This window comes from Balaenoptera borealis (genome assembly GCF_965194805.1).
Source record: "Balaenoptera borealis genome assembly, chromosome: 4".
In the NCBI taxonomy this organism is placed as follows: Eukaryota; Metazoa; Chordata; class Mammalia; order Artiodactyla; family Balaenopteridae; genus Balaenoptera; species Balaenoptera borealis.
Genome location: NC_138861.1, coordinates 7,273,717 through 7,301,432, shown reverse-complemented (window position 1 = coordinate 7,301,432; position 27,716 = coordinate 7,273,717). Strand labels below are relative to the sequence as shown.

The window sequence follows — 27,716 nt, the reverse complement described above, 5'->3', positions numbered from 1 at the left end:
AGTAAATAAAGAGATACTATCAAACATTCATCCTGAGTTTCCTGAGAAAACTGTACCATTGGTTAACCAAAGAATGCATAAAGGAGAGTATCTTTTCATTAATGTACTTAACTAATACATATAAAAGAGATGATAGAATTAAAACATCACCATTTTACAGCCCTTTATAGCCTTTTAAAGCATCTATATCTATATATATGCATTTACTGTCAAAATATACTACACAGTATATATATATATATATATGTGTACAGTATATATATATATATGTGTGTGTGTGTATACAGTATATATACACATATATGGTGTTAGGAAAAGGGGAAATGATTAATGTCCCTCTCTCTCTACACACACATACACACACATGTACATGCTTAATGTCTATATATGTATATACATATATACATGCTTTATGCCTCTCTCTCTCCGCCCCCCTCTCCATATGTACACACACAGTTGACCCTTGAACAATGTAGGGGCTAGGGGTGCCAACGACCACGTAGTCAAAAATCTGCATGTAACTTTTGACTCCCCCAAAAGTTAATTATTAATAGCCTGCTGCTGACAAGAAGCCTTATGAATAACATAAAACAGTCAATTAACACATATTTTGTATGTTATATGTATTATGTACAGTATTCTTCAAATGAAGTAAGCTAGAGAAAAGAAAATGTTATTAAGAAAATCATAAGTAAGAGAAAATATCAATCCAGCTACAGTACTATATTGTATTTATTGACACTGTAAGTTTACATTGTCTGTTTACAAGATGAACCATCTGTCAATACCTACGTCAATATTGTCTTATATGATACAAAACACTGTAGATGTTGTACATACTACTAACACTAGACATCAAAAATGAAAAGATGATGTGAAAAAGAAATTCCTATTTATTTACAGGTTTGAGGATTCATGCATTGGTAATGAAGAAGCGGCAATAGGATTGCTTTGCGGTCGCCTGGTGTAATCAATTGCTTCATGGTGGCCATTAGTGTAACCTACACACTAATGAATGAATCTTATAAAATTGTATAGCATACAGTAGTAGCTATATTTATAATATATATTGGAGACGATGTTACTTTTTCTTAAAAACCACTTACCTGTGACAACAGGCAGAGATGCAGCTTTTCCAATTATGAGAGAGGCATATTGTATAGTCATGTAATTCTTTGAAAGCAAAGTTATGAAATGGTAAGAAAGCTACACATGATTAATTTTATATTAGATATCACTCACTTTATGCCTCTGTAAGGATAGGTTATACACTTCAGTACAAGTCTTGCATACGATGTTCTACGCGATGAGTACTCAGGCAATGATGATGGTGGTGACACAGACATGTCTCACAGTTCTTGCCATATGGTTACCAGATTTTCACATAAAGACACGCACACGTATATGAGATGTCAGTTTACTAACTGGACAGCATGATGATTATTTAGTACTCGGTAAAAAGAAGTGGATCATCATAAAAGTCTTCACCCTCGTCAACGTCACGATGAGTAGGCTAAAGAAAAGGAGGAAGAGGAGGAGGAGGGAGTGTTTTGCTGTCTCAGGGATGGCGGAGGAGGTAGAAGGAAAGGCAGCTGCACTTGCTGAACTTTACAGAAATACATCATAATTTATGTCTGACATTTGTCTTTTTCATTTCTCTAAATACATTTCCATACAAATTCCAATCCTTCTTCCACTGTTTGCTTTAGTTTCATAGAAGGGTCCATGTCATAAAAGAAGTCCAAAGCAGTCTAGAATAATCAGAACCCTTCTGACAGATTGTCTGACGTCGACTTGTTTTCTGGCACCACTTCTTCCAAATCTTCCTCCTCATCGTCTGGCACTGGTTTGCAAGCTCTCACCTCTGTCCAGTCATCTCTGTTAATTCCCCTCGTGTGGTGGCTATTAGCTCGTGAATTTCTCCAAGATCCGTATCTTGAAACCCCTCCCCCTTATCTTTTTTTTTTTTTTTTTTTTTTGCCATATCCAGTCTCTCTCATGATTTCCTTGCTTGGCTCTGTCGTAAATCCTGTGAAGTCATGCACAACATCTGGATATAGTTTTCTCCAGCAGGAATTCGTTGTTTCAGGCTCAAGGACTTTCACAGTTTTTACTGTAACAACAACGGCATCTTCCACGGTGCGATCCTCCCAGACTTCCACAACGTTCTGTCTATCACGGTTCTCTTCTATAGCATTGAAAATCCTTTCCATAGAGGATCACGTGTGATGAGCCTTAAAGGTCCTTATCACCCCCTGATCTAGGGCCTGAACTAAAGATTCTGTGTTTGAGGGCAAGTAGACCACTTCAGTGCTGAACTCATGGAACTCTGGGTGGGCAGGGACCTTGTCCGATATCAAAAAGAACTTTAAGAGGCAGTCTCTTACTCACAAAGTACTTCCTGACTTCAGAGACAAAGCATCAATGGAACCAATCCAGAAAAGTGTTCTCATTGTTCAGGCCTTCTTGTCGTCCAGCCTAAAGACGGGTAACTGGTGTTGGTCATTTCCCTTCAAGGCTCGGGAGTTAGCAGCTTTATAGATAAAGGGCATCTTGATCATAAACCTGAATGCATTTGCACAAAACAGTAGACTTAGCCAATCCCTTTCTGCCTCAAATACTCGTGCTCACTTCTCTTCCTTAGTGATGAATATCCTTTATGGCATTTTTTTTTTTTTTCCAGATTAGGACACTGTTATCTGCATTAAAAACCTGTTTAGGCAGGTACTCTTTCTCCTCAGTGATTTTCTTAATGATGTCTTGGAACTCATCTGCTGCCTCTTGGTCAGCAGAAGTTTCTTCTCCTGTTATCTTGACATTTTTAAAGCCAAACCTCTTTCTAAAATTATCAAGCCATCCTTTCCTGGCATTAACTTCTCCAGTTCTAGATGCTTCACCTTCCTTTGGCTTTAACATCTCATATAATGACTTCATGTTAGTCTATAGGTGCGCCTTTCTTTTTATTTATTTATTTATTTATCGTTATTATTTATTTTTGGCTGCGTTGGGTCTTCGTTGCTGCCCGCGGGCTTTCTCTAGTTGTGGCGAGCAGGGGCTACTCTTTGTTGTGGTGCGCGGGCCTCTCACCGCGGTGGCCTCTCCTGCCGCGGAGCACGGGCCTCAGCAGTTGTGGCACGTGGGCCCAATAGTTGTGGCTCGTGGGCTCCAGAGCACAGGCTCAGTAGTTGTGGCACACGAGTTTGGTTGTTCCACGGCATGTGGGATCTTCCTGGACCAGGGCTCGAACCCGTGTCCCCTGCATTGGCAGGCGGACTCCCAACCACTGCGCCACCAGGGGAGCGCAGGTGTGTCTTTCTTATAGCAATCTTACACCCACAAAAAAGCTGTATTTTTAACATGAGATAAAAAGATACTTCACAAAAAGCGCAAGTTTTGTGTGCCTGTTGACATAGCTGTAGCAACAGCCTCATGAATTTCCTTTTCTTTTTTTAAAAAGCTCCTTAAACTGGATTCATTTATCTTGAAATGGTGGGCAACCACAGCTGCAGACCTCAATCTATGGTACATATCAAGTAATTCAACTTTTTCTTACAGTGCCATGACTTTTCTCTACCTCTTGGGAGCACTTCCATTAACACTAGTGGTACTTCGTATGGGTTTCGAGGTTTACGGTTATTCATGGTTTATGCTATTGCCCTAAACAAGATGAAAAACATGCGAGAACTGTGATCGATCATTTTTTACTGTGATATGCAATTTACTGGACAAAAGAACTGCTCACATGGAGATAATGAGCGTCACATGGATGGTGGATGCAAAATTGCTACATATGCACTACGGTTAATTTTATGCAGTTACGATTTAAAACTGCATCTTTACCTTCGTTTACATTTCTCTCGACTATGAATGTACAGTCTGTGTTTGTGTGCATAGGTTTTGATAAATTTTAACTCTTTATAATAGATTTGTGTGTATTTTATGGTAGCAAATGATAAAATAGACTAGTATCTACATATATTTTATGCATTCATGACACCTAACTTTTTCTTAATTTTTTTCTTTCTTTTTTTTTTTTTGCTATTTCTATCTAGGGTGTGCAGTTCATCTGTGACTTTATTCAAATTGTCACAAAATTTTTTCCAATATATTTATTGAAAAACATCTACATATAAGTGGCTCTCCAATAATTTTTCCAATATATTTACTGAAAAAGTCCACATATAAGTGGATCTGCTTAGTTCAAACCTGTGCTGTTTGGAGCAACTGTATCCATGGAAGAAATTATTATTCATAATAACCCTCTAAAACAATTAATCCCCCTCTTAATGACTTCTATTCACCAATCCGTTCAAACCTCTCTACTTTCAATTACTAAGAACATTCAGTCATTTCTCGTTAGGGAAGATAAATGGCTGCCTTTCAGTTCAATAGTTTAAGAGCCCCAAATTAGTTTATCCAGTTTAACTAAACTCATTTATCAGCAACCATAAAATCTGTGGAGTTTGACACATATTGTACATTTGCTAATGTAAGTTACTCTAATAGGATAAAATACCTCTTTATGTGTTTATATTTGCCCTTATCAGTGAGTTTTCCCCCTTTGGCCACTAAAGTTAAACCTTGAAGTCGACTGCCCTAGTGAAAGTGAAAACAGCTATTTCTTTTAAATAAGAAGTCATTCTTCAGCTTAGACTTTTTTGTTTTGGGTCTGGGGTAAGACAATAGTCTTAAATCCAAGCATTTTAATGGGGAAGAGTTTTAAATCACAAAAGCTTCCTTTTCCAAAAACAAACCTTGATATTCTGAACACAGTTTTACTGTAAGCCATAGTGCAGAGAAAAATAAAGATTTTATTAGCAAGGGACATTCTTAGTAGGCAGAAAGAAGCAGAAGCCCTTAGAATAAGAAGAAGGAAAGAAAGAGAAAAGCAAAAGTGAACCAAAGTTTCTTCACTTGTTTTTTTCTGCTATCCTATCAAAACTTGGGGAGGACACTCATATAACCGCAGGCAGATTAGAGGGAAGTTAAAAGCAGCGGTGGCTTTACCTAGTTTCATGTTTGAAAATCTAGAAAGGAACTGGAAAGCAGATGCTTTGGTAGCAACATGAGGTGAACAACACTGTGGAAAGGGTGACTTGTAGCGTTTGGGCAGAGGAGGCCTGGGGAAGTCCATGCCGCCTCAGTTCCAGGTGAGCTACATGGGCAGTACGCATTCATACAGAGAACTGGAATATTTCCTGCCATATCAGTAAACAAAAGATGTCACAGTCATCAGTGATTGCAGCCACTCCCTAACGTGAGCCCTGAGGGAACTCACAAGGAAAGAATACCTGCCATTTAGCGGCCATCAGACTGCAGCCACTGTGAGCCCCGAGGAAACTCAGGATGTGAAAACACAGGACACGGCCCCAGAGAGCTGAGGTGCATCTCAAAGGAATGATTTCAGTGAGCCCAGACTCTTGCACGTTCCCATATACAGAAGTGCTAAATTCCTTAACTTGAGATTTCTGGTTTTCTTTAATTAACGATAATATTTTTATGCTCCCGACTACCTGCCCTTTGCTGCAAGCACCTTCTCTATATCCTAGCTCTTCGCCCACTGCCCCCTCAGAGCGGTTCTCTCAGGGTTACTTGAGATGCTGCCTCCTGGGCTTGAAGTCCTAAAACTTCCCACCGAATAAAACAGAACTCTCAACTTTCAGGTTGTGAATATCTTTATAGTCGACAATACCTTTCTGAAGAGTTCTTGGTGATAAACAAGTTCCTGAAGTGTCCCCGGGCTTGGCAGGGACAAGACCCCGTAGAGCAGACAGCCCAGGCTCAGGATAAACTGGAGAACGTGGTGGAGATTCAGAGGGACCACACAGCCAGCGAGTTTACGACATCAGCAGGGGTGGAGAATGCCGGGGCTGGACCCTCAGGCCTGGACCCTGCTGAGAACAGACCACGCATTCTACAACACACGCAGAAGCCGAGGGAACAGAGATCAGGCAAGACAGTTACCTCTCAGCTGGAGCTGGGCAGGAGTCAGCAGGGGACACGTGGGGACCAGCTCCATCTTCTGCTTCCCCTATGTGTAGGCCTTGCCTAGGGAAGCAGGAGAGGCCCGAGAAAAGCCCCCGTAGAGAGTCTGCACTTTCAATTGACTAAACAACGACCAGAGTTACCTACTATTTGCAAACTTAAACGGTTTCTTGTTTTGCTTGGTTGTTTTCCCTTATGAACAGGAATCAATACAGGAGGTGGTTAAATCAGAGAAAGGAACTGAAGACAACATTATTATTTTGCACATCTGAGCCTCATGTGAAAACATTCATTATTTTCAGGGACTTAGTTCTATAAAAAACTGGCTAAAACAAATAAAAAGCTCCAGTTGAAAAGACTGACCTCAGTCTAGTAAGATAGCATATGAGACCTCAGTACTGAAATAGCATAAAGTATATTAATCATTCTACATCTTGGCCAAAAAAATTAACTAACCTTTTTTTCCCCCTTTAGACACTTCAAGTATTCTTTACAATTATTTAATACTTGGAAATATAGATACCATTTATATTTCACATTTTAGAATATAAAAGATGTATATGAAAACTATCTTTGATAGTTTAATGTCATGGTGTAAGTCTAGAAAAGATTTAAAATCTATTTTTATTTGATAAATTAACAGTGTATTACTAGGATAGTGGGGAATAAATTGACAATTTGACCAATCATTAATAATAGGAAATAAACATTTTCCTTTAGAGGTTCTAAAACTGTACCCAATGTTGACATTTAATTTATGACTTAGGCATATATCTGTCACTTAGTTGTGGTTTACTGGTCATATTAAAGTTTTCTGTATTGTCAGAAACTAACTATTAAGAAATCTGTGAAGTAAAAATGAAGATTATTAGATGTTCCTCATACCTGAAATTAAATGTCTTAGTAGAAATATTTTTGCTTATAATTTTGAACAAAAAATACTGAAATGGTTAAATATAACTTTTATTTTAAACAAGAACTTACAATTCATTGGTTTACAAGACAAGCTGAAATGGAAGGTAATATAACTACTCTTTAAAATGAAATTACAGATTGGATTGACAATGACTTTATACGACTAAATGAATTTATCATATTATAACATGTTAAAATTATCTTCCATATATTAGGAACTGATATCCAAATCCAGAGCTCTTACACATAAATTAAATTCCGTAAGTTAACAAAATTCGTTGATTATACATACGTAGTTACTGTGAATATATCTTAGATGATTCCCACACTTGTACTTTCCTTGGAAAACACTGAGAATTATGACATATGAAGACAGCGTATAAGGGACCTTAAGTCGGCTTTGATCCCATTATTAAGAAATCCATATAGGATTGGATTAAGACAACAGGACGTCATGCCTAGCAAGTGACAGATGCAATACACCAACTTGAAGTGCCTGTTTGAAATCAGGCTGTCGTTAAAGTCGGTCACCACGTGGAAAAGGTGCAGAGGCATCCAGCTAACTGCAAACACGAGTATCAGGATGGTCAGTCTGTAGAACACACTTCGAGATCTTTTTTTTAATCTCATGATAGAACAGTTTACTCTCATCTCATGAACATCTGAGTTTTCTTCCGGTTTCACCTCAAAGCAAGTGGGGACCCCTGGTATAAACTTACGGGATGAAGGGGGCTGACTTTTCCCAGAGCCCAAGTGTTCTGGAAGCCTTCTTGAGCGGTTCTCTGGAGGAGGTCTCACTGGTGCAGGCAGCACGCATGCCGTCTTCCTGCTGTACCTCCTTCTGTGCTTTCTGATGAATGAATAGCTCCATTTCCGGCTGCTGGAGATCCTCACCTGAGGCCCACTCTTTTTGGAAGGATGGAGAGTTAAGTTGATCATCTCATTTTCTTCTAGTTGGTTTTCTTGGTTGGACAATCCACAGCTTATGCTCCTGCAGACACTGGTATGACTTACAGTTAGACAAACTAAGGGCAGAATATACTGAACGAGCAATAAAGAGATAGTGAAAGCAATTCGGTATGCATCGGATGGCCATGACTCGACACATAAATACCTGCTGCTGAGCAACGCTGAACCAAACGTCTCCTGAAGTTCCACAAGGCTGTGAAACACTGGGAGGGGAGAACACATTGCAAAGCCTAGTGTCCAGACAGTGGCGATCAGGAAATAGCCATGGTTTGCTGTTAAATGATTAGACACAGGATGTTTTATCATATGATACCTGACGATGGCGATTGATATTAAAATTAAAGTGGAAACTAGAACTGTCACACATTGAAGGAAAGGCATAATGTGACACATGACTCTGCCAAACTTCCACTGATCCAGCAAGACAGAGGTCAGTGTGAAAGGTGAGCAAAACAGCACAACCAAGATATCGGAGAAGGCCAGATTCCCAATGAGGAAGTTGACCGTTGTCTTCTGATTTCGCTTCCTCATGAGAGCCATTAAAATAAGTAGATTCCCCATAAAACCAAGAAGACTTACAAATGTATAGAGTCCAATCAGAAAATACTGCAAGTCATCGACACTGCTGTTATAGTCATCCCAGACTGGGAAATCAGAATTCCGAGTGGCAGCAGTATTGTTCTCTGCAGTGAGTGTCTTGTTATAATAATCCTTGAGCTCTGAATCCATATTATTCTCCTGCTTGGAATGAAAAGACATCAGTTGGCAACTTGAAAAAAAATTCCATCACTACTATAAATTAATCCATTGAGAAGGAAACATTTTACCATTTGGTCCCATTACCATTTACTAAATGTACCATTTACATTTTGGTCCCTTATTCATTTACTAAAAAGTTTAGGGAAGTCTTTAACTGGCAACAAGTACCGTGCAAATGTGAACCAATAACAATTACAGTAAGTTTAAATCTATCATCACTTCTATGGTGTGTTGACTCGTGTTAAAATAGCAGAACTTTTTTTTTTTAATTTATGTATAAATAATGTAAGGGACAGAAAAGACAAATGTGGATAAGAACTTCAAGATCATAATAGCTAATTAATATTGTTCTCCAGTCAAGGTACCTGATACATGTTGTAGTCATATAAACTTACCTTAAACATTCCTTCCTCTCTTACATCAATCAAGGTTAAACTTAAAAGTCACCTGCCCTAAAGTGTTCCTTTATCTGTTCAACTGGATGTGATCTCCTTTCGGAACCCCATGTATTTCTGTTTATAGCTGTCTGATGCTACATGACACAATTTGCTTTGCACTGTAATTATAATAAAAACCAGTATACCTTATTTATATATAAGCAATGGAAAAGTGAAACTGTGTTTTACTCACCGTGCTGTCTACCATAAAACATGGCACAGTAACTTCACCATGGAAAGTGTTAAATAAATATATGTGGGAAAATGAAAAATTCAAACAAAAATAAATATTTATGGGGAAATGAGAAATTCAAACAAAAAGCTAATATCCTAAATATATCCAGTTCATATAATCTTCAGATTTGAGCTTCTCAAGTGTAGAAACACTATTCCATGACCTACATGTATAGAGTAGGCACTCAATATATGTTTATCACATGGTATTGTTGACTATGTGAACACAATTCTGGATGGCAAAATCGTTTCATGATCAGTTCTCAGTCCTCTGAGAGGTGCAGATTATCATGAATTAAACCATTAACCAGCTGGCTGCTGGTGTTTTTAAAAACAAAATTTACCTGTTTATTTTTTAATTTAAAAATTGAAAGTTGATTTCAGCATTAAAAAGATTAAATAAATTCATATTTTTTAAGGAAGATAACATGGCATAAAGTTAAATGTAGAAGTGATACTAATATAATATCCCATAATAAGTTTTTTCACCTCAAGGAAATTAATAATGTAATATTAATACCACAATGATATTACTTTTATTTTTACCTTTTTTTAATTGGAGTATAATTGCTTTACAATGTTGTGTTAGTTTCTGCTGTACAGTGAAGCGAATCAGCTATATGTATACATATATCCCCCCCTCCCTCTTGGACCTCCCTCCCACCCCCCCATCCCACCCATCTAGGTCATCACAGAGCACCAAGCTGAGCTCCCTGTGCTATACAGCAGGTTCCCACTAGCTATCTAGTTTACACATGGAAGTGTATTTATGTCAAACCTAATCTCCCAATTCACCCCACCCTCCCCTTCCCCCTCTGTGTCCACATGTCTGTTCTCTACCTCTGTGTTTTGATTCCTGCCTTGCAAATAGGTTCATCTGTACTATTTTTCAAGATTCCACATATATGCGTTAATACACAATATTTGTTTTTCTCTTTCTGACTTACTTCACTCTGTATGACAGATACTAGGTCCATCCACATCTCTACAAATGACCCAATTTCATTTCTTTTTATGGCTGAGTAGTAGTCTCTTGTATATATGTACCACATCTTCTTTATCCACTCATGGACCCTTAGGTTGTTTCCATGTCCTGGCTATTGTAAATAGTGCTGCAATGAACATTGGGGTACATGTGTCTTTTTGAATTATTGTTTTTCTCAGGGTAAATGCCCAGTAGTGGTATTGCTGGGTCATATGGTATTTTTATTTTTAATATTTTAAGGAACCTCCATACTGTTCTCTACAGTGGCTGTATCAATTTACATTCCCACCAACAGTGCAAGAGGGTTCCCTTTTCTCCACACCCACTCCACCCTTTGTAGATTTTTTGATGATGGCCATTCTAACCAGTGTGAGATCATACCTCATTGTAGTTTTGATTTGCATTTCTCGAATAATTAGTGATGCTGAACATCTTTTCATGTGCCTCTTGGCCATCTATATGTCTTCTTTGGTGAAATGTCTATTTAGGTCTTCTGCCCATTTTTTGATTGGGTTGTTTGTTTTTTTTGATATTGAGCTGCATGAGCTGTTTGTATATTTTGGAGATTCATCCTTTGTCCGTTGTTTCATTTGCAAATATTCTCTCCCATTCTGTGGGTTGTCTTTTCGTCTTGTTTATGGTTTCCTTGGCTGTGTAAAAGTTTTTAAGTTTAATGAGGTCCCATTTCCTTACTTTTGTTTTTATTTTCATTACTCTAGGAGGTGGGTCATAAAAGATCTTGCTGTGGTTTATGTCAAAGAGTGTTTTTTCCTATGTTTTCCTCTAAGAGTTTTATAGTGTCCAGTCTTACATTTAAGTCTTTAATCCATTTTGAGCTTATTTTTGTGTATGGTGTTAGGTAGTGCTCTAATATCATTCTTTTACATGTAGCTGTCCAGTTTTCCCAGCACCATTTATTGAAGAGGCTGTCTTTTCTCCATTGTATATTCTTGCCTTCTTTGTCATAGATTAGGTGACCATAGGTGTGTGGGTTTATCTCTGGGCTTTCTATCCTGTACCATTGATCTATATTTCTGTTTTTGTGCCAGTACCATACTGTCTTGATTACTGGAGCTTTGTAGTACAGTCTGAAGTCAGGGAGCCTGAATCCTCCAGCTCCGTTTTTCTTTCTCAACACTGTTTTGCCTATTCGGGGTCTTTTGTGTTTCCATACAGATTGTAAAATTTTTTGTTCTAATTCTGTGAAAAATGCCACTGGTAATTTGATAGGGATTGCACTGAACCTGTAGATTGCTTTGGGTAGTATAGTCGTTTTCACAATATTGATTCTCCCAATCCAGGAGCATGGTATATATCTCCATCTGTTTGTGTCATCTTTGATTTGTGTCATAAGTGTTTTATAGTTTTCTGAGTGCAGGTTTTTTGCTTCCTTAAGTAGGTTTATTCCCAGGTATTTTATTCTTTTTGTTGCAGTGGTAAATGGGAGTGTTTCCTTAATTTCTCTTTTTGATCTTTCACTGTTAGTGTATAGGAATGCAAGAGATTTCTGTGCATTAATTTTGTATCCTGCAACCTTACCAAATTCATTGATTAGTTCTAGTAGTTTTCTGGTGACATCTTTAGGATCTTCTATGTATAGTATCATGTCATCGGCAAATAGTGACAGTTTTACTTCTTTTCCAATTTGTATTCATTTTATTTCTTTTTCTTCTCTGATTGCTGTGGCTAAGACTTCCAAAAGTATGTTGAATAATAGTGGCAAGAGTGGACATCCTTGACTTGTTCCTGATCTTAGAGGAAATACTTTCAGTTTTTCATCATTGAGAATGATGTTTGTTGTGGGTTTGTCATTTATGGCTTTTATTATGTTGAGGTAGGTTCCCTCTCTGCCCACTTTCTGGAGAGTTTTTATCATAAATGTTTGTTGAATTTTGTCAAAAGCTTTTTCTGCATCCATTGAGATGATCATATGGTTTTTATTCTTTGTTTATATGGTGTATCACATTTATTGATTTGTGTATACTGAAGAATCCTTGCATCCCTGGGATAAATCCCACTTGATCATGGTGTATGATCCTTTTAATGTGTTGTTGGATTCTGTTTGCTAGTATCTTGTTGAGGAAGTTTGTGTCTATGTTCATCAGTGATATTGGCCTGTAATTTTCTTTTTTTGTGATATCTTTGTCTGGTTTTGGTATCAGGGTGATGGTGGCCTCGTAGAACGAGTTTGAGACTGTTCCTCCCTCTGCAATGTTTTGGAAGAGTTTGAGAAGGTTAGGTGTTATCTCTTCTTTAAATGTTTGATAGAATTCGCCTGTGAAGCCATCTGGTCCTGGACTTTTGTTTGTTGATTTTTAATTACAGTTTCATTTTCATTACTTGTGATCAGTCTGTTTGTATTTTCTAATTCTTCCTGGTTCAGTCTTGGAAAGTTGTACCTTTCCAAGAATTTGTCCATTTCTTCCAGACTGTCCATTTTATTGGCATACAGTTGCTTGTAGTAGCTCTTATGACCCTTTGTATTTCTGTGGTGTCAGTTATAATTTCTCTTTTTTCATTTCCAATTTTATTGATTTGACTCCTCTCCCTTTTTTTTCTTGATGAGTCTGGCTAAAAGTTTATCAATTATGGTTATCTTCTTGAAGAACCAACTTTTAGTTTTATTGATCTTTGCTATTGTTTCTTCATTTCTATTTCATTTATTTCTGCTCTGATCTTTATGATTTCTTTCCTTCTACTAATTTTGGGTTTTTCCTTATCTCTTGTAACAGTTTGTATCTTAAAGTCTATTTTATCTGATATGAGTATTGCTACTCCAGGTTTCTTGTGATTTCCATTTGCATGGAATATCTTTTACCATCCCCTCACTTTCAGTCTGTATGTGTCCCTAGGTCTGAAGTGGGTCTCTTGTAGACAGCATATATATGGGTCTTGTTTTTGTATCCTTTCAGCCAGTCTATGTCTTTTGGTTGGAGCATTAAACGTTCTATATTGAAGATGATTATTGATATGTATGTCCTTATTACCATTTTCTTAATAGATTTGTGTTTGTTTTTGTGGGTCTTTTTGTTCTCTTGTGTTTCCCGCCTAGAGAAACTCCTTTAGCATTTGTTATAAAGCTGGTTTGGTGGTGCTGAATTCTCTTAGCTTTTGCTTGTCTGTAAAGCTTTTGATTTCTCCATCAAATCTGAATGAGATGCATGCTGGTAGAGTAATCTTGGTTGTAGATTTTTCCCTTTCATCACTTTAAATATATCCTGCCATTCCCTTCTGGCCTGAAGAGCTTTTGCTGAAAAATCAGCTGATAACCTTATGGGGATTCCCTTGTATGTTATTTGTTGCTTTTCCTTTGCTGCTTTTAATATATTTTGTTTGAATTTAATATTTGTTAGTTTGATTAATATGTGTCTTGGTGTGTTTCTTCTAGGGTTTATCCTGTATGGCACTCTCTGCACTTCCTGGACTTGGGTGGCAATTTCCTTTCCCATGTTAGGGAAGTTTCGACTATAATCTCTTCAAATATTTTCTCAGACCCTTTCTCTTTCTCTTCTTCTTCTGGGACCCTTATAATTTGAATGTTGTTGCATTTAGTGTTGTCTCAGAGGTCTCTGAGATTGTCTTCAATTCTTTCCATTATTTTTTCTTTATTCTGCTCCTTGGTAGTTATTTCCACCATTCTACCTTCCAGCTCACTTATTCGCTCTTCTCCCTCAGTTATTCTACTATTGATTCCTTCTAGTGTATGTTTCATTTCAGTTATTGTGTTGTTCATCACTGTTTGTTTGTTCTTTAGTTCTTCTAGGTCCTTGTTAAACATTTCTTGTATTTTCTCAATGCGTGCCTCCATTCTATTTCCAAGATTTTGTATCATTTTTACTATCATTACTCCTAATTCTTTTTCAGGTAGTTTGCCTATTTCCTCTTCATTTATTTTTTCTTGTAGCTTTTTACCTTGCTCCTTTGTTTGTAACATATTTTTTTGTCGTTTCATTTTTTTTTTTTGATAGGTAGGGCTGTATACCTGTCTTACTGGTTGTTTGGCCTGAAGCATGCAGCACTAGAATTTGCAGGCAGTTGGGCAGAGCCGGGTTGGTGCCGATATGAGGACTGCTGGGAGACCTCAGTCTGATTAATATTCCCTGGGATCTGAGGTTCTCTGTTAGTCCAGCAGTTTGGACTCAGTGCTCCCACCACAGGAATTCAGACCTGATCCTCGGCCTGGGAACCAAGCTACCACAAGCCGTGCAACACAGCAAAAGAAAAGGAAAAAAAAAAAAGAAGCAATACAATAACAAAGAATAAAAAATAAAATAAAATTAGAAAAATAAAAAATATATTAGGAAAAATAAAAATATAAGTGAAACAACTACATCAAGGTAAAACAGAACCACAACAGAAAAAAAAAAAGGTGGGGGGAACCCCAAAGGAGCCGAAAGGAGCAGAACAATAACAAATTATAAAGAGTAAAATAAAATTAGAAAAATAAAAAACTTATCAGAAAAAATAAAAATATAAACGAATTAACAACAAGGTAAAACAGAACAACAGCATAAAAAAAAAAAAAAAAAACAGAAAAAGCTTGGGCTGTGGGGGGTGGAGCTTAGGTTTGGGGAGGAGCTTAGCCAGGGGCGGGGTTTAGGGTGGGGGTCAGGGCCCAGGCTCAGGACCTGCGCTGCTTGGAAAGGTGTCCCTTGGAGCTCGCCCTGGCTCGGAGTTCCAAGGTAAGGCCCTGGGCGGGGGTGTGGGCAGGGCTTAGGCTCAGCGTGGTGGGAGGGAGCCTCCGAGGGCAGAGGTTTAGTCCCGGGACCTCAGCAGGCTTTCTGGGGCCCAGGTGGGCAGGGGAAGCACTCACCGCACTCCCTTCTGTTCCTCCGCTCTTCCGAGGGTCTCCCCCATCCCTGTTCATCCCCTAACTGTGGGTGGGCCCTTCCGGTCGTGGGAACCTCGTCCCTCCCCCAGCCGCCCCTCAGGGGCACCAGTCCTGTCCATCCGGCCTTTACTTTTCCTCCCCCCTCCCTCCCTCCCACTCCCACAGGACCCGGCAGCTGGAGGGGGCCCGGTGGGCAGATCAGGCTCGGGACCTCAGCAGGCTCCCTGGGGCCCAAGTGGGCAGGGGGAACGCTGGCCGCATGCCCTTCTGATCTTCTGCCCTCCCGAGGGTCTCCCCCGTTCCCCCTCTGGGCATGGGAAGCCCTCCCCTCCCCCAGCTGCCCCTCAAGGGTGCCAGTCCCATCCTGCCTCAAGTTCTCCTCCCCCCTCCCTCCCCACGTCATCCTACCCAGTCGCTCGGGGGTTCCTCCCGTCCCCTTAGGTGTCCGTGGTCCCCCAGCAGGGCCTGGTAGGTGCCCTAGTTGTGTGCAGACATGACCTCTGCATTCTCACGGTCCACCCTCTTGACTCTGCTGATGTTACTTATTTACTGTTACATATTAGAGATTCGGCAGTATTGCCTAATGAAGTACACAACTGCCTATAATATATCAAGAAGAGGCAAAAGGAATGCTTTCTCTCCTTTAAAAAAGCAAGCACTTCCATTTTTTTTAAACAAGAATATCCTACAGCATACTCAGGACAGCAACAGTTTGTTAATTCTGATGAGTATACCTTGTTATAGAGATCCTGATATATATATAGCTTAAAAAGGCATTTTCACTACATATCAGTGTACGTTTATCAACCTGTTTCTAGATCTATAGTTGGGTAATTATACTTAAAACTATAAAAATATATATATATTTAAATTAATAGTAAACCTTATTATCTTCAATTTATAAGGGAATTACAGGTCCTGGTCCAATAAATTTCCAAGTAGAAAATCTTACTGTGTACACACATTCATCATAAATAACTTTAAGTTTATATATAGCAATTTTCAAATAGGATGATATAAGCATTTCTGTGCTATAAGAAAATTTAAAAGTTTAAGGTTTTCACAACTTCTATAACCGATTTTATGTTGATTGAATTTCTGAAAGCTAATTATCAATACATCCCTTTAAAGATAAATGAATTCAAAAGCTCAGGATCTTATTCATTTATTCTTAGGCTCTAACCGACAATTTACACTGATGTTGCCTCAAATTAAAAAAGATAACTGGTACCAAAGTGACTCACCAAGGTTACTGATTCATCCCACTCATCATAAGGCCATCAGTCAATGGCCTTCCTGCCACTCCCCTGGACAGCTCAGTGAGCCCCTAATCAAAGCCCAGACTGGCTTTCTCGTCTCATTTCCTGAGATATGATGACACCCTGGCTCCACCTCGCTTGTTCAGAATCCTATTTACACCCATAATCTGTACAAGCTGCTTCTTACCACGATCCTTGTGTATATATATATAGCTTAGTTATTCTTCTCTGGACTCACTTTTTGGGAACAATCCTAAGAGGCTATGCAGCACAATTGGTGGTAATAGAAAGAATGTGGTTTTGGATCTAAAACTCAGAGTGCCTCCAATGCATGGTCAGTTCTCTCTGCTAGACTCTAATGGAGAGAAGGAAAAATGTTTTAATTACGTTCATAATTTTAATGATGCTTAATAGAGTATGTTGCACATAGTGGATGCTAAGTAAGTATCTGTTACTTAATAATTTTAGAAAAGTAGCTTAATTTTTCCAGCTTTAAAATAACAGAAATGAACCATCCTGGGAATATGGGCAAATTCAGGGTAAAGTATAACCATATGTGTATATACGTATATATATGTGTATATATATAAATGTGTGTGTGTGTGTGTGTGTGTGTATGTCTGTACATATATACATATATGAGAACCATTGAAAGTAGACAAGGTTTCAGATGGTCCCAAAATGAAATGAAGAGTACCTACATAAACAATTGTGATGATTTACCACTTTACAATTTTAAATTACAAGCAGGCCTCATTTTATAGTTCTTCACTTTGTTTCACTTATTGTGTTTTTTACCAGTTGAAGGTTTGGGGCAATCCTGTGTAGAGCAAGTCTATCAGCACCATTTTTCCAACAGCCTTTGCTCACTTCGTGTCTCTGTGTCACACTTCAGTAATTCTCTCGATATTTCAAATTTGTCATTATTATTTTATTTGTTATGTTGATACGTGATCAGTGATCTCTGATGTACTATTGTAGTAGTTTGGGGCACCACAAACTTCCCCGTGTAAGATGACAACTTAACCCATAAACGTTGTGCGTGTTCTGACTGCTCCACTGACTGGCCACACCCCCATCTCTCTCCCTCTCTTTGGGCCTCCCTGTTCCCTGAGACACAACAGTATTGCAATCTGGCCAGTTGTTAATCCTACAATGGCCTCTAAGTGTTCAAATGAAAAGGAAGAGTTTCACGTCTCTCACTTTAAATCAAAAGCTAGAAACGATTAAGCTCAGTAAGCAAGGCACGTCAGAAGCGAGATAGGCTAAAAGGTAAGCCTCTTGCACCAAACTGTTAGCCAAGTTGTGAATGCAAAGGAACAGTTCTTGAAGGAAATTAAAAGTGCTACTCCAGTTAATATATGAGTGATAAGAAAGAGAAACAGCCTTATTGCTGATACAGAGGAAGTTTTAGTGGTCTGGATAAAAGATCAAACCAGTGACAACATTCCCTTAAGCCAAAGCCTCATCCAGAGCCAGACCCTAACTCTCTTCAATTCTGTGAAGGCTGAGAGAGGTGAGGACGCTGGAAGAAAAGTCTGAAGCCAGCAGAGGTTCATGAGATTTAAGGAAAGAAGCCGTTTCCATAACAGAAAAGTGGAAGGTGAAGCAGCAAGTGCTGATATACAAGCTACATTAAGTTACCCAGAAGCTCTAGCTAAGGTACTTCTGAAGGTGGATACACGAAAGAACAGATTTTCAATGTAGAGTAAACAGTCTTATATTGGAAGATGCCATCTAGGACTTTCATAGCTAGAGAGGAGAAGTTGATACCTGGCTTCAAAGCTTCAGATGACAGGCTGACCCTCTTGTTAGGGGCTAATGCAGCCAGTGACTTTACGTTGAGCCAAAGCTCATTTACTATTCTGAAAATCCTAGGGCCTTGAAGAATTAGGATCAATCTACTCTACCTGTGCTCTATATACAGAACAACAAAGCCTGGATAACAGCACATCTGTTGACAATAGGGTTTACTGAATATTTTAAGCCCACTGTTGAGACCTACTGCTTAGAAGAAAGGATTCCTTTCAAAATAGTACTGCTCGTTGACAATGCACCTGGTCAACCAAGAGCTCTGACGAAGATGTAAGAGATTGATGTTGTTTTCTTGCCCGCTGACACGACATCCATTCTGCAGCCCACAGATCAAGGAATAATTTCGACTTTCAAGTCTTATTATTTAAGAAACACATTTTTGTAAGGCTTGAGCTGCCATAGACAGTGATTCCTCTGATGGATTTGGGCAAAGTCAATTGAAAAACTTCTGGAAAGGATTCACCATTCTAGATGCCATTAAGAATATTTGTGATTCATGAGAACAGGTCAACATATCAACATGACCACGGGTTTGGAAGAAGTTGATTTCAACCGTCATGGATGACTATGAGGGGTCAAGACTTCAGTGAAGGAAGGAACTGCAGATGTGGTGGAAACAGCAAGAGAACTAGAATTAGACATGGAGCCTGAAGATGTGACTGAATTGCTATAATTTCATGATAAAACTTTAACGGGTGAGGAGTTGCTTCTTATGGATGAACTTAGAAAGTGGTTTCTTGAGATGGAATCTTCTCAAGAAGATCCATCTTGAGATGGTAGAAATGCTGTGAAGATTGCTGAAATGACAACAGAAGTTTAAGGAAAGGGAAAAAAAGCACACAGGATTTCTTTCCTTCAACTTAGCCCTTGACGTCCTTTTTTCCTGAAAAGTACAATAAGGAAGCCTATAATGGAAATGTAAATCTCTTTAATAATGATCTGTTTTTCAACAAGTGTCATAATGAACGTTGTACAATTTTATGCAACATAAATATTTTATACATAATAAAAAATAATGTTAAATGTGAACTTCATCTCAGATCACTAGAGAAATTATGAAATAGAGAATGTTTTTAAAATGAAATATTATTTTAGAAGAAATCTGATATTGACTGTGTGAAACCTTTGTGGTGCCTAATTACGAGATTTTGTTTTTCTCTTTTATATCTAGTTTTAACCCCTCTACCGTCAGAATTCCTAGGCTGAAACACCAAGCTTTAATCCTCAGAGTAGAAGTGACAAAAAAAAAATTTCCTGGTTAAACTGTGGTGACTGTTTTTAAAAAAGCAATGTCTTGTAAAGACATTGTAATTTTGTTATATTGTAATTGTTTATAAAAATTGATCTATATGTGACACCAAGAGAAATGAAATCTCGTGAATAGACTTTAAGTATGTTGAATAGATAGTTCTTAAAAAAGAACTGCAGGAACTCAGGACGATGAAGGACTGAGCGTGCACATTTAAGTAAGGTCCCTTTGTTAGGATCTTTACCTGCCTTATGTAAATGCACATCTTTCATCTCAAAAAAGATGCCAATCACACAAAAGAATAAAATCCATGTAATTTTTTTTCCCTCCAGCAATGAAAACATACCAACTATTGCCTACTTTGCTGTGATCCTGGAACAATGGCGAGATTCCACGTTCTAAAATATTCCCACGATTTATTTTTAAAGCCAGAATCTGGCCAAATTTGAATCGGAAAGAAATACTGCTCCGCTCAGCTGATAAACACGCAGGCGCAGCCACCCTCTCTTCCCATGTCTAACAGTAGAGTTTCTCTTCCCTTGAGAAACCTGAAATTTAAAATTTCATTCGGGCTGCAAATTCCGCTGAGAGCGCCTTAGGCAATTTCCACGGTCTCTCAGAAAGTCTCTGGGCTTCGATCCAACGCGGTGGTTCGGGCCCTTTAAAGGGTAACCGAAAGGTCCGCAAGCTCGGGGATGAATCCCCGGGGTCGGAAGTCGAGGCGCAGGGATGTGTCCCCGGAGCGCAGACCGGGGCGCGCCGCCTCGGGGTCCCGGGCATCCGCGGGCGGCGGGGCAGGTGCTCGACGCCCCGGGACCCCAGCCCCGGACGCCGCCGGGCCGCCGCGGGCTCGCCCTCCCCGGAGGCTGCGTCCTCCCCGCCCCGGCTCCGGCGGGACCCCCGAGACGCTCCTCCGGCTCAGCTCCGCGCGCCCACCCGGGGGGCTCCTGCGCCGCACGGGAGCCCCGCCGGGTCCCTCCGCTCTCCCTCCGCGCCCCGAAGTCGCCCGGACCCCCCGCTTCCAGCCCCGGCCCTTCCCGTACCTCGGGGCGCCCCGGCTCCCGGGATCGCGGCCGCTCCTGCGCCCGGCGGCGGCGGCGACGGGGGCAGGGGGCGCCCGGGCACACGACTGCTCCCCGAGCCCGCCCAGGGCGCCCCCTACCTCCGCGTGGGCCGGGGAGAGGCGGCAGCCCCCGGCACCCCGTCTCCCGGGCCGGGCCCGCCGAGGCCGCGCAGGGAAGTCGGGGTCCGCGGCCGGCGTGGGCGCCCGGGGAACGCCGCAAGGCCCAGGTTTTCTCTTTGTTCGAAAAATAATAATAAAAACCAAACCAAAGCAGCGCGCTGGTCTTTCTCGCACCTTCCGGAGGGCGGCGGGGAGGCGTCTGGGCGGGGGTCGGCCCGACCTGCGGGGACGCGGGGACGCGGGGACGCGGGGTGGCGGAGGCGCTCGGGCGCAGTAGGCACGCGGTTCCGGCGGGCGCCGCGGGGACCAGGCGTGGGCGCGGGGCCCGGGAGGCTGGAGCCAGCCCACGCTTCCCAGCCTGCGCGTGGCAGCTGAAGAGGGCTGGGATGAAAAGAGTTGTCATAGGCTAAAAAGTCCCAGGCAAAGAGAACTTGTCCTCCTTTTCTGCTCAACGTGATTTCCATCCCCAGGGCGTCCAAACCTGTATCGCGCAGGTTTGCCTTATTTTTAGTTATTAGTTGTCAGGTGCTTAATGCTTTTCTCTCTCTCTCTCTCTCTGTGTGTGTGTGTGTGTGTGCGCGCGCGCGCGTGAGACAGGGAGGGAGAGAGAAAAAAGAAGAGGCAAGAGAGATTGGGATGAAAACGTGCACAAGCCCCTGGGTCCCTGTCGTTTGAAGTAAAAGGCTTTAGTCTCTGGAGCCTCCCTTGAATCTCTAAAGGCTGCTCCAGAGTTAATGATTGGGAACGTGAACATGCAGAAACAAAGAATAGCTGTTGGGTGGAGAAACTGGTGGCAATTCAGACCATAAACCAGCCACAGCAAAATCACCGAACTCCCAGTTTCCTGAAAGATACAGATAAAGGCCCCGCACACATTCCTCAGTTGTTTTTACAGGAAGCAGATCCCCAGATGAAAACTGCTGAGCACAAGCCCTTAGACTCTAGACCGGTTGAAACCAGAAGGTTGATGATGCTTGAAACTTCACCTTGATGTCAACCAATCCGAGAACTGTGCATGAGCGGATCACACACCCTGCCGCCCCCTCCCTCACACAGCCCTTAAAACCCCTTCCCCGAAAGCCATCGGGGAGTTGGGGTCTTCTGAGCGTGAGCTGCCTGTTGCCCTTGCTTGGCGCCTGCAGTAAACGCTGCACTTTCCTCCACCACAACCCAGTGTCAGTCGATTGGCTTTACTGCCCGCGGGCAAGTGAACCCAAGTTTGTGTAACAGGGAGAGGTCCATATGTCTTTGACTGTAGCCGAGACTGAGAAGGGGTGTTTTATTGTACACTTTAAAGCTAAAGACGGCTATGGGACAGTCACAGCACGGTGTGTGTGGTGAGGAGTGCAATCGTGTGGGACTAGCCTTCTCTAAACTGCAGAGGACTGTATCCCTTGGGAGTGACACTACTTGTAAATCTAATTTCTGGGGGCAGTAAATGCAAGCTGTTACCCCAGAAGCCAGAGAAAAAATTCCTGCGGCCCTTTTCTGCTGAATTTTAGTATTTGATACTCAGGGAACCTGTATAGATTGTTGTTGTACCAGCCAGAGTCATCCAAGAGCTTTAAATACCCAAGTATATAAACTTCCTATTTCATTCATCGCTGTCTTAGCACAATAGGCATTCTGAGAAGGCCCATGGGATTCTGCAGTGGGTGAAAGGAAAGATGGAAGTGTCAAGAAGCAGTGCCTGGGGAGAAAAGAAAGCTTGGTTCTTAGACTTTCTTAACTCCAGCATCTGTACAGTAAAGCACCACACCTACCACATAAATTTCTACCCTCCCGTACCCTGTACAGTTACAATACACGCCTACTTCTAGGACATATTGGCTTTAAAACAACTTCCAAACGAACCCCATTGTGACTATTGTTTGGGAGGGGGAAATTTCCCCCTGTCCCCTCCCGGAGTTCTTGTGACTGGACTAATAATAAAATGGACACAAGACAGATTAACAGGAGAAAAATAAACAAATTTTAATTCATATGCAGGGAGGTCTCATAGAAATGAGACCTAAGAAGTGGCCAAAGCAAGCAGCTTTTACAGTTTTTAGACAAAGAAACAATAAATTTGTGAGGAATTGACAGGACAAGGGAATTTAGGCTTTGGGTGCTTAATTAGTAAGGAATCTCAACAGAGTCTGCGCTTGGGGTAGTAAAGTAAAGAAGTAACACGCTTTGTTTATACAGGCTTCTCGGCCAAATTCTGGATCTCTGGTAGTGAGGGTGTCCTTCCACCTCCAGATGCAGGGACAGCCCCTTTCACATGGGAGATTTCTTTGCTGCCTTCAGAGAGACAGAAAGGAGGGTCAGAGTGTCCCTATTGCACTGGTCATTTCTTAAGTAACTTTAATTCGAAGTAACCAATATGCCATCATGGCGTATTTTGGGGTGGCCCACCCTGAGCCCTAACACTAGCTTCCAAAAACAAATACAACTAGGCTATGCTACAAGCTTTTGTATATCAAAAATACAAGATGAATTGTAGTTTTTTCTTTTCCACCGATTTGGGGTTTTTCTTTCGATGATATGCATTTAGGTTTGAAGTAACTATCATTATTAGAGTAAAAATAAAAGGCCGCCATGTTTTTGAGGTGAAGATTTTGGTTAACCCACCATTTCTCTTCTCACCACGCACACAACCATGCAGGCCTCAAAAGGGGAGTCAGAATTTCTTCTTTAAATACACGCTTGCTGTACATGGAGTGAACACATTGTTAGGATTTTTTTTTTTGAAAAAATTGTCAAGTTGAAAAATTCCAACAATATGCTACATAAAGAAGAAAATACAAAGATAACTGTGCTTTTATCTTCAAATTTCCCAGGAGGGACTCAAGACTCATCATCACTCTTTATAGAACATAATAATTTCATTTCTATTTGATGGAGTGACATTCAAACAGAGGAAGTACCACCACGGGAACAAAAATAGTAATGTCCATCTCTGCTGTATGTATGTTTCCCTCTCACTATTCGCAAAATGCTCATTTGGGAAATTAAGTCGGGTTTTATGTGTGTTACAAAATTAAACTGGCTATTTTCCAGTTCTCGTGGTTCTTTATCAGTTATGGAAGGAAGCATATCTATAAAGGTAAAACTTAAAATTGCTAGGTAACTCCTAAGACAAATTATTGAATAATAAAACACTCTCCAGACAATGCCTGGGGTAACATTTCTCTGAGGAATGTCTGTTGTTTTTATCAAAGTTATTGCTGCATTTTAATAACAGCTACCATTTGTGGAGGCCAGTTACTAAAGTGCTTTGATGTAATCTCAAATGATATGTGATCTCGAATATTAGTTATAGTGGGAGTGAATAAACTAAAGAAAATATTATTTTAGTTGTTGCATTCTTTTCCTCTGAAGATTTTTGTTATACTCACAAAGAGTAAACATTTCTTTGTCCACTGTTTCTACCATGATAAATTTAAATCTTTAATTCTTAAAAGGTATGGAAAGGGCCATCTCTGTGTGTTACAAATATTTTTATGATGCTCATTGCTGCATTGATTTCTCTGGAATCATAATAATTTGTTATATAATCAATATTCAGGACTTAAAACAAGGAACTAACTTATAATTGTGAAATACAAGCAATTTTTTAAGTAACAGAAGATATTTTTTTAAAATAAGTTAACCTAAAGTATTTGCGTGCATAGAGTCATTTTTTCCAGGGAATTCAATCATAATTTTGAAGTGCTAAGGGAGAACTATAAACATTTCATTGCCTTCTTCTGACCAACACTGTGGTACTTAAGCAAAACTTTATCTTTCTCTTTGATGCCCTAATGATTAAAGCATTCACTATAAAGCAGTGACTGATTCCAATTCTTTTTCTAAAGTAATTTTTTCATGTTAAAAATATATACACACTTATGTGTGATACCCACGTATATAGTTATATAATCAAATATCACATACGTATTTGTGTAATGGTAGTTTGTCAGAACACCTGGATTGCAGCCAGGTTTTATCCCAAATTAATGGTGTGGCTTTAGACAAAGCACTTGAACTTTTTAGTCCTTACTTTCTTTGTCTGTAAAACAAAATATTTTGACTAGCAGATCTGGAGCCCCCTTCTAGCTCTGAAAACCTATGACTTTATGCCATTAACAAACACATATTACAGATATATGGGTAGAAAAATAACTTTTTTGGATCTTCAGAAAAATTTAATGGTGATAAACATTGTTTGTTTACCCTCCATATTAGGAGGAAGAAAAAGAAGAAAGAAATATTGTTGATAAAGTTTCCCATTATTAGTGTACATTTTCTTCCCTGCAGCTAGTAATAACTATATAATGATATTTAATTCATTCTTTTTAAAAGTTGTGGTGTCTTAAAGCAAATCATTCTATATCTAATTACATTATATAAAATTTTTATTACAAAATATATAAAGGAAGAGAACATGGATTCCTTTGGAGACACAATATTCTATCATACAAATTCATACATAGGTCATATATTCTTCCCTTCTGTAGGTTAAAACTCCACACAAAAAGTGTTGTTGATAAATATCACCTCAGTATCATCTTAAGATAAATTTTCATTTCTTAGCTAATTTTTCTAGGTTAAAAAATTAAATCTAGTTATAAAGCTAAATATAGCTTTGCTATATTTAAGTGGAAATGAAAGGGAAACAGTTTATTTATTTTTGGTATGTCAGTTTGTTTTTAATAGTCTTTAAAAAGGATGTTTAGAGAAATGTTCAAAACATAAGTTCAGAATCAAAAGCGGATATGGTTGAATAATATGCTCTTTAAAACTGCATCTGTTAACCATATTCTTACTCTTATGCTCATAGGTAATTCAGCTTTTAAAAGTATGTTATTCAGCAGGTAGAAAAATATATGAGACATATTCTCTACTAGACATTACATGCATTTTCAAAGGCAGTGAGGTCCATTACTCAAGCTTACACTGAATGGGGAAAGCAGAATTCAACACATAAGAAAATCCAAAATATAAGAATCAAGAGGAGTATAATAGTAATATGTATAAATATATACATGTGTTATGCATATGTATAAAAATAACAAAATCCATCATAGCTACAAATGCTAAAGATATTTTTTAATGTTTGAGATGAACAAATGGACTTGATTTGTGATGTTTATAATTTATATAGTCCTATCTTATTTCTTGTTCTTCAATCCCTCAATAAACCTGTTTTCAGTATCTTATGATATGCCAGATATTATTCTAGGCTCTAAGCTTTAAGAGGTGAAAAAAAATAATCACTGGCTTCCAGAGATCCCAGTGTAGCTGTGCAAATACATAACTGACTGCAATATAGTGTGATAAATTCTGTGTTAGAAATAAACTCAGAGACTAGTAGGAATAAAAACAGGAATATAAATACAAACTCAGCCTGTGGGGTGATTTGGGGAGATGGAGAGATAGACATTAGAGAGGGCTTTGTAGTTGAGAAAATACTTGAACTGAAGTTTGAAGAATTGGTGAAGTTAAACCAGCAGACAGAGGGGATGGGCAAGTAAGAAGTGGGGGGAAAACATGAAGGTGATAGAGAGTAATATTCAGAGACCTGCAGGTAGTTCAGTTTGACTGAAGTCTGTGTGGGAATGGGTAGAGGATGCTACTGAAAAGGTTGGTTCACAAGGACATTGTTCACACTTTTCTTGAAGGATCTGGAGAGCAACTAGATGATTTAAGCTGGGCGGTGACTTCACTGGATGACCTTGACAGCAGTTGGTGGCAGAGAGACCATTGAGTAGAGAATTAGCTAGAGCTTGATGGATATAAAAGAACACATTTGACAGATATTATGCTGTGAAATCAGTGGGAATGTGTGACCGATTCCCAACACACCCAATGAATTTGAGACCAGTTGAATTTGAGGGTGTGAGAGAGGGAAATACTGGGATGATCCTCGGGTTCCGGCTTGAGGTGTAGAGATGATGACACTGGTTTGTATTGGGTCCACCAGCTGTGAAGCACATTTGTCAAGGAAACCTGGGAGAGGTCCGCACTTTACACGGAGATTTAAGGTTACAAATGTACTAGCGTGTCAGTGACGGCAGAGGGTATGATTATGTTTGAAAGTGAAAAAAGGGAGAAGATTAAGAATGAGGTCTCTGGTAAACTTGGGAATTTCAGGGCTGATCAGGGAAGAGACAGGACCATGAAAGGCGGGACACACAAGTTTTATTTGGGTGGTCCTGGACAGGCTTGCATGACAGGGAAGTTTCTCCCAGAAAGAGACCTTCCAGAGACAGTAGTATGAGCTACCATTCAGAAGGGGGATGGGACAAGGGAATCCCCGGGGAGGAGAAAACAGAGGGAGTCTTAGTGTCTAGGTGACACCACTCAGTGGCAAGGTGGGAAGACTTGGGTCAGAGAGCTCTGAAGGGCAACATCGGATAGGTGTCTTTTATGGCTACAGGATTTGTCTTATCCATGGTTAGCAGATGTTTGGTGCAGTTTCTCAGAGTGTATAAAGTAGGTAGGCAATAAATAACTAAAAATATATTTATTTGGACTGCATATAAAGCAATTAGATTTGTGAGAATTTGAGGTTGATGCAGTCTGGCATTTGTGTCCTGCCAGCTGTGAAGAAGTAAACAATGTGGGGACCATTTTAGGCTAATACACAGGGGCCATCTCTGGCTGATTGATCATAACAGTATCCTAGGGAGCAAATCACCTAAGGAGGAGATGGAGACAACAGATCCTTGGGAAGAAGACTGAGAAACAGCCAATAAGGAAAGAAAACCATCTGAAATGTAGTTAGCGAAGTCAAAGGAAAAGGCGATTCCAGGAGAGGATGGTCAAGAGAGTCAAATGCAACATAAAGAATTAAAGTCTGAATTGTCTCCACCGGTTTAGTCATTGTTTTCCCTGGCAGAAGCAGGTTCCAGTGGGCCATATGAGAAGCAATGAGAGGACAGGAAATGTGCCTTATTCCTGGAGGAGCAACCAGGACAGAGAAGGCAGCTAGAGAATGTATGACAAGGGTGAGGGAGTTACAGTGAGGAAGGGTGAGCAATTTTGTCTTGTTGTTTTTGTTTTCAGTGTTGAGCCAAGAAAAATGAATTGTCAAATAAGCAGGTATTTTTGTTATGTTATTGTTGTGTA

The 27,716-nt window shown here is 39.9% G+C and overlaps 1 protein-coding gene across 5 annotated transcripts; it reads right to left on the bottom strand.

Moving 5' to 3' along the window:
* Positions 1–266: 266 nt before the first annotated feature.
* Positions 267–27,716, bottom strand: NPY5R (neuropeptide Y receptor Y5). 5 transcript variants are annotated; one of them, XM_082391743.1, is made up of 2 exons: positions 20,796–27,716; positions 267–8,610 (listed from the first exon to the last, which is right to left on the bottom strand). In XM_082391743.1, exon 2 carries the CDS (start codon positions 8,596–8,598, stop codon positions 7,258–7,260), a length of 1,341 nt encoding a protein of 446 aa, XP_082247869.1. In that variant the 5' UTR covers positions 8,599–8,610; positions 20,796–27,716; the 3' UTR covers positions 267–7,257. The 5 variants fall into 5 exon arrangements, with proteins under 5 accessions (XP_082247869.1, XP_082247868.1, XP_082247870.1 ...); XM_082391742.1 differs by having other exon boundaries at positions 267–8,607; XM_082391744.1 differs by lacking the exon at positions 20,796–27,716 and adding an exon at positions 20,482–20,507 and having other exon boundaries at positions 267–8,607.